At 34.5% G+C, this 16,387-nt stretch overlaps 2 protein-coding genes across 3 annotated transcripts in view; one reads left to right on the forward strand and one right to left on the reverse strand.

The window, feature by feature from the left end:
• Window positions 1-16,387, forward strand: part of tctn (tectonic) — a 367,511-nt gene that overhangs the window by 191,191 nt on the left and 159,933 nt on the right. The gene's annotated exons all lie outside the window — the stretch shown is intronic.
• The window catches only part of LOC150101777 (uncharacterized), a 123,308-nt gene that overhangs the window by 43,815 nt on the left and 63,106 nt on the right, over window positions 1-16,387 (reverse strand). The window contains exon 2 of the mRNA XM_090400688.1: window positions 2,452-3,366. Coding sequence (XP_090256814.1) covers window positions 2,452-3,319 — 868 coding nt within the window. The 5' untranslated portion in view covers window positions 3,320-3,366. The remainder of the gene's footprint in view (window positions 1-2,451; window positions 3,367-16,387) is intronic.

Below are 16,387 nucleotides of genomic sequence, written 5' to 3' on the forward strand. Positions count from 1 at the left end.
GTTCCATTTCTATACTAAATTAGAATTACACGTAGAGTTCTATTTATTAAGTCGATGAGATGCAAAAAATTTTAAAGTTTTAATTTAAGATATTCCTTTATGTGATATTTTATATTCAAGGTAATTAAAACTGTTTTAATTGCCTTGAAAATACATAAAATATTATAGTAAGCTAATGAGTTGTCTTTGTATTCTTGTTTAATTCTTCAGTTAGGCAATGATTCTTTGATTCAGTTATGATTTAAAGCCTTGTGGATTGACCGATGTGTAGAGGGGGACCCCTCCCTCATCTTGCATGAAAATGACTGAATCCATGTACAGCTGCTACCGTAGCTGTGGCACAAAAAATTGTTTATCATATCGTGATACCTCTCGGCAGTAACTGAGCAGGTCACAGGATCCGACTGGCGAATGTTCCTCAAAGAAGAATGGTCCAATGATAAACAAAGCTACAAACGCGCACCATACAGTAACTTCGGGTGAATGCAAAAGAATATGTTGGATTGCATGCGGATTTTGTATAGCCCATACCCGGCATTTGTGGGTATTCACGGCTCCGTTCAGGTGAAAGCGAGACTCATCTCCCCACAAAATCATCCACGATCACGCAGCATCCAACTCCACTCGAGCAAGGAATGTTAAAGCGAATGTCAGTCGACTTTCAAAGTCCTGCAGACGCAACTCCTATGTCACGGTTATCTTCAATGGGTAAAAATGCAGAATCTTCCGTAGAAGTTTCCAGACAGTTGTCCAAGACACATTCATGCGTCTTGATAGCATGTACACTGCAAGAACCAACGCTGTCATTCATGGCCTGCTCTACTACGGCAGTAGCAACTTCATTCACTTGTTGTGAACTGATTGGTTTGCGATCCCGTTTCTTCAAAACGACTAATCATTCATCGTAAAGCACATGGAGATAGTGGACCTCGTCGACATTTGTTCAGGCGACGAGAGCAGCATTGAATTGTTTAGGACAGTGCTTCCTAAACTTATGGATGGTAAAAGCCCCTTTGGAAAATTAAAATATTTCACGACTCCCCATCGAAAAAAAAATCGTAATACGAATATATTATTATAATATTTATTGTATTTATATTCAATAGAATTTATATTCAACATTTTACGTTTATAATTTTTTATGCTTCTTATCAATGCCTTTGAAATGAAACGTATATGAATAAGCATATATTTATTAATATTCATTAAGCGCCGAAATACGTAGGAAGCAAAATTTGTGAACCAACATCAATATGTGATTTTTTTCCATTAAAATATAAAAAATAACAAAAAAGAAATAATAAAAATTAAATACGTTTCTTTTAAGATAAAAAAAAGAACTAAGTGTTAAAACATTTTAAATTTGTTTTCATTATTTCACTGCCCCCTCAAAAAAACTTGCGGCTCACAGTTTGGGAAGCGCTGAATTTAGGATACAGCTTCACGATAAACGCACGTTGGGGCAAGGTTAGTTCCATTACTGTGGACAGTATCAGCAATCACGATGAAGGGAAAAATCCCGTATCCATCTTTTTAAACCCGCATGGCACCTGCTGAGTTGCGTGATATGAAAATTCCATTCATTTGATATTTAGAATGCCGCTGGAGGTGAATTTTAGAACTACATTTTTTTTTTTCTTCTCTCTCTGATATCGCTTCCTCATGACGCATAATGTATTCCTGCAAAGTTTAGCAGCATTTGAATCACTGGATGGCACTCCACAAGGCTTTAAACAGGGATACTTTGATTTTGATCACCCTGTATTTGAAAATAACGATAATATGCTATATCACCATTAAAAGTTACCGATTCCTGCAGGAAAAAAATAGGGAAAAAATTAGCTGTAAAAAGTTTTAATTTTGCGATTTATTTATTTATTGGCTGATATTATTGAAGCAGTTTACCTTTTTCTCCTTTATATTTCTTTCATTGTCTTTCTTTGTTGTGTTTTAATTGATAAATTAACAGGCTGAAAAAACTCGCCCCGACCTTTTGTTGTTTCAGGATGTTAAAAAATTATTCTGCCTTGAATTTAAGCAATAAAATGTGAAAAAGGACTTAATTCTTCAAGAAAACGTCCTTTTATATATATATATATATATATATATATATATAAACAACGATGACAACAAAATAATAATAATTGATTCGGAATTACAGAGACGTCTAGATTCTTTCCAGTTTAAAATAATGAAATGTGAAACCATACTGTTTATATAATTTTCATTTAAATATTTTTCATTTTAATCCATTTAGCATCTCTGATAAAATAAAACTGTGAGTTGTTTATTTTAAGAATGTATAAATATTGACAAAATAGGTAAAAGTAGTTAGGTAATTTTATCGTCATGCTTGCTTTGATCAATCCCTTACCCTCCCGTATACTTACTATTGTCCTTAATCTACAATGCATCACTACAAATACTTAAAATCGACAAAAACCTTCTTACCTTCAGTTCCTTCGAAAGCTTGAGGCTGTATACTGTAGATTCGGTTACTTTCTAGATCGAGAGAATTCAACACTCGAAGATGAGTAAACGACTTTTCTGGCAGTTCTTCGATCTGATTTGAGGCAAGATCCAAAAGATCCAAACTTTCTCCCATTCCTTCAAATTCATCTGGGAGTATAGTTGCAATTTTATTTTCATGAAGTTGTAGACGTTGAAGTACTGTAAGATTCCTGAGCGCTTTTGAAGGGACTGTTGTGAGCATGTTTGCCCCAAGGTTTATCCTCGTGAGATTGCCTCCAACACCAACAAATGCACGATTGTCTATAAACATGATCATGTTTCCATAGAGCGAAAGTCGAAGAAGGGAGATAAGTCCTTTGAAGGCTTCAGCGTGAATGATCTGTATTTTGTTGTAATTAAGGTTGAGAGATACTAACGAAGACAAAATTTCTAAAGGTTTGCTTGGAACTATGTCTAGAGAATTTTGTGCCAAGTCCAAAGATTCCATGTCTTCTCGAAGTCCAGCAAATGCACTGTCATCAATGCTAGTGACGTTGTTGTGAAGCGCAATTAGATTACGTATATTTAGTCCATCAAGCAGAAAGGAAGGAATAATAGTTAATACACTGTTTCGTAACTTCAAATACCAGATATTTTGTTTAGTCTGAGCAATACTTTCAAGCGCCTCGCGAAGCTGGTCCAGTTTTGCATTCTCACAAGACACATCCAAACCTTTGGACTTCTCTTGACACAAACATGGTCGGATCGAGATACGAGTTGGACACCCGAGCCGTCCAGCCCTGATAACTGTTACGATCACAAGCCACATTATCAGTGTGGCTATCACGACGGTTGCTTTTTGATTCATGATATAAGATTAGGAAGAATTCGCTGTTTTCGACATCCTGTCTGGTCCTGCAATATGGAAAAATAAATAAATAAAGTTCATTAGAAAATTATATTTATTAAGCCCCCCCCCACACACAAAGTTGTCTCACACTGTCTTTATAGCCCAAATTCTATATTCTTTTATGTATTTGAATTAAATAATCCTATTAAAAATATAATCTTAAATAAAAATTGACCTGTATCTCACTTGTGCAGCATTTATTATAGCTATGATTGACTGAACTATTAAAACCATGTAGAAATAACATTTAAAGTATTTGTACAATTTTTTTTCTTTTTTTTTCTCGAAAATACAGACAAACCGGCCGGGAAGCACACCCAAATGGTGGTTGGCTTCATAGCCTTAGTCGTCTCGTAATTTTAAGCCAATCCAATCCATTATTAGTGAAGTTGCGCAATGTGTTAATTTAATTTAATTAATTAATTACTTTTTTAATGTATGAATCTCACCCACAAAAGGTTGTAAATCAATAGTACATTAGTAATCGTGTGTGGTCTAAGGGTTAGGTAATCCGAAGACCCTGCTGAGACCAAACGTGGAACTCTTTTCACACCTCCAATAAATATGGTGGTGGCGATGAAATTTATTTCCCTCTTAAAGACATTCACAAACAGTCATATCCACATTGAGATACGAAACCAATCAGGCCTATAAAAAATGACTTGCAAACATTTTATGTTTGAAAAAAAAAAGCTCTAGTCTATTATAATTTAAAAAAAAAATAATTGGACTTAGCATTGACTTGCTCATTTGCTTTATATAGAAAAACATGGTAAAAAGGAAAAAATCGGTTTCTTTTCGTCTCTTTTTTGGATCTTTTCAAAACTTAGTACTTAGTAGTAGTTTTTAAAAGTTAGTACGGCCAAATCAGTTCTTTTCTTATGGCCATGCCTTAAAATGCGAACTTTTTTTAAAGCACCTTACTATTACTATAGTAAATTTGTTTTAATTCTTCACATTGATATCCTAAATTCTCTCAGATATAAATTGTCGCTTTAAGTTTTGCGATCTTCTACTTTAATTGGATATGAGGATCGTTTTAATCTATTGATAATATATAGAGAATTGTAATAATACCTTTGAAAAAGACATTGTGCCATTTAAAATATTTTTATGAACCAAAGTAACACACCCACACACCCGATACACCGTTTATTCGTTCTGTTTCGCAATCATAACATGATTTGTCATCTGTATTCGGTATTATTTGATAAATGTTCATGTTTGCTAGCAAAGGATTCATACATTCGCATTGCTGTTTCCAAGGAAGAGATAAGCGGGAGTAGTTTAATCTTTCCTTTCGTGTAACCTGAAAGTTGCTGAGCATGATAGATATGACAAGTGTGAGATGGAACATGTTGGGTAGAGAGGTGTGCACAGAACATAAGTATGGTCGACAGTGGCTGTCTTATTGGCAACATCGCGTGCGTGCAGCGATTGTAGCCTGTTGACATAGACGAAGTGGATACCGTAGAATGTCACGTGTTGTTTCAATGGGAAAGCGCCGACTGCAGTTGGTCCCTTTAGAATTCGCTCAGAAGAAACAAAAGTCTGTGATGTTTGTGTGATAAACTGCCGATTTACGAGTTTGAAATATTTTTCATTTCGACACAAGCTATAAGTTTACAACACGTGCCTTACGTGGACCCATTGAAAACAGTCCAGTGTTCTAGTGTATAAGACTTGCTATTTTGTTTCATGAAATACATAGTGGATAATAGATACACGGCACTCTTTTCCCTCTGCTGTTGTTCATATTAACATATTAGATATTGCTTGAAATGATGTGTTTTCTTTAAAATTATATGAAATCAGGGCTGTGCAGATTAGAGAGAAGATAGCATAAATCGCTTTATCGTATAGATTTATCAGTCTCATCAGAAACCGCCCTTATTGAAGAACTAGTTACTTGGTTGTAGTACTGGGCCGAATAATAATAGTAAAAATAATGTTTTTCAGAACTAATTTTGTAAAATTAAATTTATAATTCATTTCAAACTAAAAATATGTCGTTTTTCAAGAATAAAAGTTGTGGCCTACATTTCAAAATGGAGGTCCATGAAAAAAAAAATTAAAGTAGCTATGAGATCTCGTTTTCAAAAAGTTTAATTTTTTTCCTTAACAAAAATATAGAAGTCAAATCATGGATCCATCTCGTTCAAAAATTACTATAGATAATGCTTTTTTATTTTTATAATCGGTACTTCGTTGGTCCGCGCGGTTAGCCTAGTGACTGTGCGCTTCGCAACCATATGCCTGGGGAAGGTGTCCTAGGTTCGATTCCCGTCGGAGACGTGAGGAACTCAAGGATCTTCCTCAGCCATAGCCAAGTTAGGGTTTTTTACCCAGTTTAGCTGCGATTTTTTCATCCCGCAAGCAGACAAACCGGCCCTGTGAACACCCACTGACTACAGTCATGAATACCTCCAACAGGGATACAGCAGAGGAGTGGCGTGCGGGCTGCATTATTTCGTCGTGACTCCTCATTAAGAGGAGACCTAACCTGTCTGAATCAGATGGAAGGGAGAGATAGACTTCGTAGGTAAGCACTAGGTGCTTTGCTCAAAGTATATAAATGTGTATAGGCTTTAAATATGGCCTAAAGTATTACAGCAACGCAGTTACGCCCCATTCTGCAATGTTAATTAAATTCATTAAATACGATTCTGTAATTAAATTAAAAAAAATAAATAAGAATATAACGAAATGAAGAATTTAGGCCAATTGCCAAAGTAATGGAATTCGAATCTATATCTAAAACGCTCATTTAGGGATCAGATATTGAAACCACAATATGGTTTCGTTAGTCGATCACGTTTGACAAATCTGTTTAAATTTTTATAAAGAAGTAACGAGAAAAACATATTATAACAGTGGTTTCGATGTTATTTATTTATTTAGATTTCAGCAGAGGGTTTTAACAACATTGTGTATATGAGCCTTCTCATTAAAATGAGCTAAATGGATATTGACATACATTTAGTATCATTAACAATGAATTGGTTGACAGCAAGACAACGAGAAGTGGTGTTCAGGAGGTGCCTTTAAGAATCAAGGTTAGAAGTGGAATCCATTTTTCAGACCTTGTTGTGCAATATATTTTTGAGAATGATTTAGGTTCCAAATATTAGGAGTAAAATCTTTTGCCATAACCTGAAATTGGATAGGGTAGTAAACTGTCCAAATGACCTTTGTGCTGTTCTGGACCAGGACGATCATGAAAAGTGTCTGTGTCCATTACAGATACTTTTTACGATCGATATGCACTGAATGAAATGGCTTTTGAAATAAATTGCTAAATACAACGCTTCAGGGTAGTTATTTTTTTCCTTCTTCATAACGAATATAACTTCAGGAATCATATTGGAAAGGCGACTGGTCATTCACAGGAGATTGTCGACTTAATTAAAATGCGTTTTACTTGTAGCAGGAAAGAATTAGTAGAACTTGTAGCAGGGCACTGGATTACGGCTGTAAGCTTGGGTCGATCAGATTTTTAATGGATGCCAAGAGAATTGACATTATTCTATTATATACTTCGATCTTCAGTTGGTCGCATTAAACTTGTTGAACTAGCACTCATGGACACTGGTTTAGCTGTGACAAGCAAACGGTGGCGACTGTCTCCTTTTTCTTCTCAGCAGTTTGAAGCTTTAGACTAACAGTCCTTTTGTTTGTTTAATTGATTGTACTGAACTGAAAAGTAGCGTATTTTCAGCCAGTGTCGCATGCGCATGGTCGTCAGTCAGTAGCAAACATTATTACCATGTAAGTTAAGGATTAGGTAATGCAACATCCCTGCTCTGTAGATCGAGCACGTTTTAACACTTCAGACTTTGTAAGCAATATTGGAGCGTGAGGGAGTTGAAAATCATCTATTTCCTATTTACCTAATTCTATATCTTTATTTTCTGCTCTTTATATAACGAATTTAGGACTCGATTATTAGATTTTGATAAATTTTCATTGCTGTTATCATATTGAATATCTCATTTCGGTAGATGCAAAGTGGGCAGAATATTTTATTCATATAATTCCATAGTGACCTGATATTTGGAATATTAAAAATATACTTTCATTTATACTCTACTTAAAATCTTTAAAATGAAATCACATGTATATTAGAAACTATGAAATATTTTACAAAGACACCTGCATGCGTAGAAATGATCAAGTTTGGTACTGTCGCAATTACGATTCCATCACCTGCAAGAGATAAATTTAGTTATTCTGTTCATTTTCCGGAATACAACATGCGCCGCTTGCTCTCTTGTCCTGAGAATGCAACACGCCAATGCGAATTGAATGACATGTTCTCATAAAGGAAGACTTGGTAACGTGTTTATACGCTTGTAAAAGAATGGCTATCGAAATTTATTACATATGAATGCCGCTGTTGAAATAGCCAGTTTATAAGTAATAGTTTTAATATTATTTACAGTGTTTTTGTGGTGATGAATCTCTACTCCCACTGACAATATCAATTAGAAGTTTTTAAAGCAGAATAACCTCACCTGCTGTGACAAAATATATCGATTTTCGATATAAAGATCGATTTATACAAAAATTAATCTGATCCTTGTTGTACATCAATAATGGAACTCTTTCACATTGTTTTGTAGTAAATGCTGATAGAATACCTGTGAATATTGATATTCAGCTAATCATCGCGAAAATATTTTATGACGAGGCATTGATAAATTCGGATTTTGATACGGAAGCAAAGGAGAGAATTTTCTGTTATAACCCTTTCTAGGACTATCTACAGTATTAATATTGTTCATAATTTTACTCTTAAAATTATGAACAATAATTTTAAGAGTAAAAGAGAAATTAATTTTAATGGAAAGTCCTGGTAAAATAGAAGTGGGGGGAAATGGAGCTACTTCCATTTGAAACATTGCAGAAATGCTTTCATCAATTACAGACAGTAATGCTTAATTGCATAGCGATTTTTTTTTATAATAGCATATTAAAATATGCTATTATAAGTTATATGGGATTATCTGAACAGAAATTACAGAACCACGGGACTAGAGTTACCATGATAAATGAAGTTGTACATACATTACGATGTATGTACAGTATTTTATGTATGTGTGCGGTAACATTTCAACAACCAGCAAACATTTCTGAAGTGGAATTTCTGAAAAAAAAAAAAAAAACGTTTTCTATTCAAAAAAAAAATAAAATAAAACAAAATAATAATAAGCGTTAGGCAATTTTATCATTCAATGTGAGACCACCTTCCCGCTTATTGGAAGCGAAATGACTTGCAAATTTTCCATGTTTGGTATCTAGAGCAGGGTTTCTGGACTATGTAAAATATAAATAAAAATACGAAAGATATATAAAATTAATAAAATAGAAAACAATGATTAGCCCACTTACGGTACGCATGTTCTATAAGCTTACAAAAAAAAATTGTAGGCGGAAGACAAAAAATTAATCGTTACGATCTAGAGGCAATGGTCCGTCATTTCCATATGTTAAAGTGATGAGCGATGTACTTTTTCGGCAGTTAAGTTTGGCAGAGTTTCGTTTCAAAATTCTGACCAGTCCATCATAAATTAACCTTTTTTTAGGATCATAGGGGCTGTTATTTTGTTGTTTGGAATTACCAATGAATTACTGTCAAGATGCATTTTTCATGTTCAGTGTTAATGGACAGGTTGAAATGTTAATGTACTCTTTGAAAATGGGTAAAGAAGTGTGCAAGACTAATGCTAAGCTTCATGATGGATGACCAAAAACGGATTTGACTGTGCAGATGAATGGGTTTTTTTTAAAGAGAATTCCGAAGATTTTTTTCTTTTAATTTCGTTTTATTACTATCATAGCTTATAATTTGGATGCAAACATGGCTTGAAAAAAATTATCTGATATCTATCAAGAAATATCTTTTGTCCTGAATGGTCGTAAATTACATTGACAAATACGCTGGAAGTTTATTTATTCGTTAATTAATTGTATGTAACGACGAGTAACTTAAAATTTTTCAGTCAAGCACAAATGGCACTCTCAGAAATCACTTTCTGCCTTTTCACCAGATCATTGTATCCCTTTTTATTAACTGTTCGAATATACACACTCATATCATATTTTGGATATAGGAAGCACTCTCACTAATCTCTTTTTGTTCCTTATTTCTTCCCATTGACTTAACAAGGATCATTTCTTTAGTCTCCAGATACGCATTTGGGATGTTATACTTTTCAAGAGAATTTGGGGGACGGGGAAGGAACATTCAAGTGAAATCAACTTTCACTACGCATAAGCTTTTATTTTCCAAAATGCAAATTTTTGCTCACTACCTGATGCTCTTTGAGGCTGCAGATCTTGGCAAACCAGAAAAAAATCCACTAAAAGGGTTTGAATAGTTTTTAAAAAACTTAAAACTTTTTTTAAAAAAGCTAACCAAGGCGATTGAGATTAACGTACCCGCTCTCCAACCAACAGGTGGCGTGTTTGAATCCCGCTTCGGACATGGATGTTTGTGATTGTCTTTAGGAGGGAGATGAATTTCATCGCCAGGTGTGAGACCACCTCCCTGGTTATTGGAGGTGTGAAATGGCTTGAAAAAGTTCATGTTTAGTTTCTAGAGAAGATTTCCGGACTATATAAAATAAATAAAAAAATTACAAAAATATATAAAATTTATATAATATAATATAATATAATGTATAAAAATGCACTATAGGTTTGCTCATAACTTTTCGTTGGTGGGAAAAACTCCCCCGAAAAAAAAAAAAAAAAAAAGGGATTTATTTTTATACTTTTAACGAGCAAGTTAATTTAAATGTATTAAATTTAAGCTGACAAAATTGCTGAATAAGTATTTTATACATAATATAATAAACAAAATGACTTTATGACTCCTGTCGAGTAAGCAGAAATAAGGAAAATAAAGCAGGCATGTATCATATTGCTCTTTCGAGGTTTGTGGTAGCCTTCAAAACAAAGCACCATAGTTTTCCCCAGCCGTTTTAGATTGACACCGCAGATAGAAAAACCATGAACACCACTTGAATTTGACACGCCTCCATTAAAGCAGGTCGATGTTTTAACTGACAGCACTCATCGCCTGTCTTCATCATAGACTCGAGTGAACTTAAATTTTTGATATCAATTTTGGATTTAGTACCGTTGACTGCCAAAAAAATATATGTATAAAATTACTTATTTTCTTTTATATTTGACCCGAATTCAATGGCAGCAGTATTTCATATTTGATGATACTACTGTCATCATGCGTAAAGCTACATAACGTGGTATATTTGCATTGCATCTCCACGCAGAACTTACAATATAGTCGAACGTGGTGAAAACTGACAAAGATAACTCAGAAGAAAAACGCCTGAAATTATCTCCACACGCATGTCTACACGCATTGTTTTGTATTTATTTGTGAAGCGAAGGGAAGCCCGGGCACCGATTCGGTTATAAAAAGATAATTTACGAACGAAAACTGCTGTCTCTTCTGCCGATCTGTATCACTTCTCCTTCGGTGCCAAGATCCCTCTTGGGGATGGTGGCATAGAATTTTCTTCTTGGACGACGGTTTTGTGACTGGGGGAAGGAAGTGAAAGTGGCCTTCGCTAGCCATCTGTTTTTATTACATTGGACAGTGTACCTCGCGCTTTCAGAGCCCGCAGTCTCACGTGACGATTGCAGACAAAAGACCGTTTCCGAACTGCCAGAATGCAGCTGCAGTCGGCTGTGATGCTGTCATTGAATGTGAACGTCTTGAGGTAGTGATGCGTAAACCTTTAGTTGAAGAGAGATTTCAAGATAGAGCTCTGCCACGTGGGAAATATATGGTAGAAGATTGAGCTGTTACGCGGGAAGTCTGATGGAGTTGTGGCTCACTTTGTTGTATTTCATAGCGAAATTTTCTTTCATTTGCTCTTTTTCAGACATTTCGGCCATCAGATTAAGGAAGGGGGAATTTGAGAAAGTTAATAGTTTCCAGTTTCCTAGTTTTCGTTAGCGAATTGGTTGGTTTTACGAAAGATACGCAACAGGGTTATGTACTGTTCCAAGTGAGTCGGTTTTTGATTAATCATCTAAGTCTGCCATGTACGATTAGAATGTAAATGACATAACGTACACCTAATAAAAGTCATGAAAGGGTTTATTTTTATTATATGATAATATATGGTTCCCTTATGCGTCTCCACTTATATTTAGCTAAACACGGCAGTGTTGTTGCTGTTGATTCCGAACACAGAGGCGGGTACATTAACTGAAAGAATCAACCTATCATAGTCAACTCAAATCCGTGGTTGAAAAGTTTATGAAACTTTAAAAATAGAATTTTTACATGAACGACAACATGCACTAGCCTTACAAGCAATAGATAATTATGGAAAGAAAATAAATTCGACATGAGACATGTTACCCACTAGACTATCAAAAATACTAAAATAAGTTACTACCAAAATAAAGAGCCAAAAGGCTTTAGTTCGGCTATGCAAAATTATATAAGTAAAGTAGATATTAGATCCAGCAGTATTTCAAAGCCGAATGTAGAAACGAAGAAAGTTTCGTAAAAATAAGTTGACCAGAGAGCTTACGGGAATACACTCCCCGGCATTCACGAGTTGCCTTAGTGTGTGGGCTACTTAGAAGACATAGGCGCCGCCAGATCAGTGAAACCTTATCAAAACAGACTAATAAAATGCGAATATATAGACGCTTGGGCGGCGCCTGTCTTCTAAGTAGTCCATACTAAGGCAACGCGTGAATGCCGCGAAGTGTATTCCGTAAACGCTCTGATCAGCTTACCTTCCGAAGCTTTCGTGGTTTTTACATTCGGCTTTGAAAGAATGCTGGATATAATATCCACTGAAATAAGTATTTTATTATTGTTGGTGAGACCAGACCACGAGGCCTAATATCATGAAAGGAAGATGGCACCGATTACTAAATGGCAGCAGTGAAGTTCTTGTTACTGGCCTTTCTCAAATTTAAAATAAATAAATAAATAAACATATAACTGAATATTGTAAAATTAATAATAATTGTTAGATATGGTAGTTAATATTTCACCAGCTTAAGCTATATCATGAAGGAAATATCTTAAATTATACAGTGGCGGTACATTACAATAAAGATAGTGACTGGTACGGCCCATCAAGTCGTTAGCGTCATGGATATTTGCAGACATCTTCCTGAACTGAGAGGAAGTGGGTTGAAGAATGTTCTATTGAGGGTCTAATAGAGCAAAATTCACTGATAAGTTAAACATTAGCCAACCAACGGTGCTAATATGATATAACTTTTCGTGGGTGGAATTAACAATACGCTATCATGCTAACACAAAAAGTTGTGTTAGCATAATGCTGCATGTTGTGAAGCAACTGAAACTTGTGATCCTCAGGGACGAAGAAAAATAGCAAATACATAAGAATTGATAGGCGGAAAATACAGTAGCGTGATTCAGACTAACGCACGTGCATTGGTAATTAATGATTTTAATTAATTAATTCGTTATTTCAGGTTAAGAAATTAGTTATTTAAAATGAATACTTTCGAGTTTAATTTTTTATCGTTAACCCTGATCTCTTCTACAAGTGGTATCAATAATGTATTAGTTCTGTTGACGGGATAAAGTTAAAGCAAGTAAAGGTATTTAAAAATCAAACGCCATTTAAAAAAAAAAAAAAAATCAAACTAAAAATCATGACGTCACATCGGATGCTGGAAATCATCTGTAACCTAAAATTACTTATATGTTTAAATAAACAGTCGCCAGGGACTTCAACCATTGCGGACCGTGAAAACCTACTTAAAAGAGAGTTCATTTGTACCTATATTTTTCTAGGATTACAGTATTGTAACGTTTGAAAATTCTGATATAAAACGTTATTAGACATTTACCTCACTTTAATGAAAAATGAACGTATATTACAAACTGTTAAAGGAGCGTTATCTAAAGAATATTTATGAACAATCAATTTCTTGGACTAATGACGAAGACGATGGGTTTTTTAAAACTCACCTTTGGACAAATGCCAAAGGTGAGTGACATTCTCCAGTTGACTGAAAATCTAATTCACAGCTTTGCTGACGACAGTAAGCTTTACTCTTCTTTCTCATTTGACAGACGTTCTACTACAAATGAATAAAACTTCCAGAATATCTACTTCTACTGTCCTAAATTCTGAATTACACATTCTTCAATAGTGTCTTGATAATCTTAATAGTAAAACTTAATTCTAGTAGAGCAGTAAAAGTCAATCCTCTCTTTTTCACACAAAAAATAATCCTTTCCTTCCATTCTTATGTTTGACAACACCTAAGTCTATGCACGTGCTGAAATTTCTCTTGTTGGGATAACTGTAATCTCTAATCTTTCTTGGCGTAATTGCCTCCTCGTCATCCCAGTAATTTATGTTTACTCTTTCGCTGAAGACGCTACCTTACTCGTCTACTAGTAAGCTTATCAAATCACAAATTCTTTTAATCATTGAATACTCTTTTGACATTTAAAAGGGTGACACTAAGAGCTTCCTAAAAATCCTTTCTTCAGTAGAGAAAAGACGGTTACGTTAATGATTCGTTTTCTCACCCGTTTAGTACAAGGTCCTTATGTTCCTTTTGTTGTCTACATTTTCTACAGATATTTCTATAGTAATATATATATACAGAATTAGCATCGTTAATTCTCTGTTCTTCTCTAAAGGTGGTGTTTAAAATACCTTCAGCGATCACTCAATACCTTTTCATAGTTCATCTCCAAACTCATAGAACAGTACTAATCAGATAGGATACTAAAAGCCTTTAAAAATTAGTTGTCGCTAAAAGCAATTAGATGTTTAAGTCAGCGGCTAAAATTTAACTCGAGATTTCGTTTCATCTTCTAGAATTTTGAAATTACAAATACTAGGAGTTTGTAGATCACTAGAAGGTGATCTCAGATACCTCAGTTGTACGTTAATTAGTCTTGAGATGCGTTCTTGTATAATTGTACGTTATGTTTTATTTATTTATTTTTTTTGTTTTGCAAACTCTGCTTAAGAAGACCATAGCATGAATAATATGTAGTAATTGAGATTTACAGAAGTTCTAATTGAGTATACACAGTCGTACCATTAAGAATGTTGCATTTAATTAGTAGCCTTACGTACTTTAATCTGTTTTTTTTTTTTTTTACCTATGTAACTGCTTTTAAAACACAGTTTTTTACACACCTGAAGTATTCCCGAGAGAGAGACAAACTGTATGTGTTTAAGAATAATTTATTCCTTCGTAGTCAGCATAACGAAGTGAAAATGGAAGCGTAATTGCTACTCTCTTCAAAAATGCAACTTAAAGGTTTTCGTCAGAATTCAGCTAAGTGTAAATTTCAAGTGTGCATCTCTTTTCATAATCGAAGCAAAATTTTTGGAAATGGTACATTTCTCATCTTAATAGATGTCCTTTAAATTATTCGGAAAAGAAAACGAAAATCAACGTTCTATGACTTCGATTTTTTTTTTTTTTTTTTTGCCACTTATTTGGCAAGTCTTCTCAGCTAAGTCTGTACCTTTATTAAAACATCCAGGTACTGTTGATTTAAAAATAAATGATGGATCAGAGTTCGTATTCATTTGCATAGTGTGTTTGAACAAACTCTTGAAATAATAAAAAGTCTAAATGTCTGTATGCATTATCTTATGGCAATAAAATACTGCCGAAAACTGGAAAGAAAATACGTTATGGTCTTAATTTTTAAAGTTCTATAATATGAATTTTTACTCTTTTTTTTTTTTTCCCAGCCAATAACATGATAAGAGCGTCTCGTCTGCTCTGTCTTGCGTAATTCTCTTCTTGAACAACGCTACAGATTTTTATTAAATTTTAAACGATCGTTATTCAGATATGATTTCTATTCGCTTTACTGTACAGTAGTAAAGTCAATTAGAGAAAATGCATGCAAATAAGCTTCATTACAATGTCTAAATATCGCGCGCGCGCGCGCGTGGAAATGCATACATGACTCGATTACTATACTGTTCTATTATGCAGTTTTCTTCTTGACCGTTTGGTATCATGTCCGAATTTGATTTTTTGTATCTATAGTTTGAAGTATTTCCCACATTATTAACCTTCGAAGGCAAGATAATTCTCCCGTCTTCTTTGGTTACAGAGAGGCGAAAAGAGGAAGAATATCGAACCACGAGTGTTGGGAACGAAAAGCACATGTAACTTGAACTTTCACTTGCTGAGGCGTGGTGGCTTGGCATCTTTGACGCTGAACAACACAGCAAGTGACACAAGGCTCGGCATCTTCAAAAGCTTCACTCTACTGAATGCCAAATTGAAGCAGCCGTTAAGTCCCAGGATGCTAAATGGCTTTGCGGACAGGTTTAGTGTTCCGATAACGCTAACAACCACAGTCAAATACGGTAACGAAAGTCTGTTGTCATAGCAACCCTTGTGAAATTATGAATTATAAATCGCGTTCACACTGGCGACACAACTAAATCAAACAAACGAAAGGACAGCACTTGGGCGCGTTAAAAGATTTATTAGATAAAACTTCTCTTCTCAAGGAAAATCAAAATGAATTATGAAAATGCAGATGACTTAAAACCCATTTACAAAAATGTAAGTTTCATTACATTTTTTCTAATATATGCAGAAATCAAAATAATAATAATAGTAAATTAAGGCATTTCTCGGTAATGGATTACTTCAAGAAAATGCAAGCACATCAGTTGCATAACTTTTTTAGCTTTCACTACTCTGTTACGTACTGTTTGGAAACGAATAATAAGGACTTACGAGTTTCCTCACGAAAAGATATTTAGATTAGCGATCGAATTCAATTTTACAGTCGTTCCATCCACACACACACGCGCGTGCGCAGAAAGTTTTCTTGTAAACCTTAATCATTTATATTCTTTCATTATACCCCCTTGTTTTATTTTATTTATTTATAACAAACAAGATTACGTGTGATTTATCTTTTTGTGGTTATGCAGCGTCATCACAAGATATCAAAGACACGTCGAACATTCTTGGAGAAAGGAATTACGG

This window comes from Typopeltis vanoorti, chromosome 11 (genome assembly GCF_054136105.1).
Source record: "Typopeltis vanoorti isolate ZY-2024b chromosome 11, IOZ_Tvanoo_1.0, whole genome shotgun sequence".
Classification (NCBI taxonomy): Eukaryota; Metazoa; Arthropoda; class Arachnida; order Uropygi; family Thelyphonidae; genus Typopeltis; species Typopeltis vanoorti.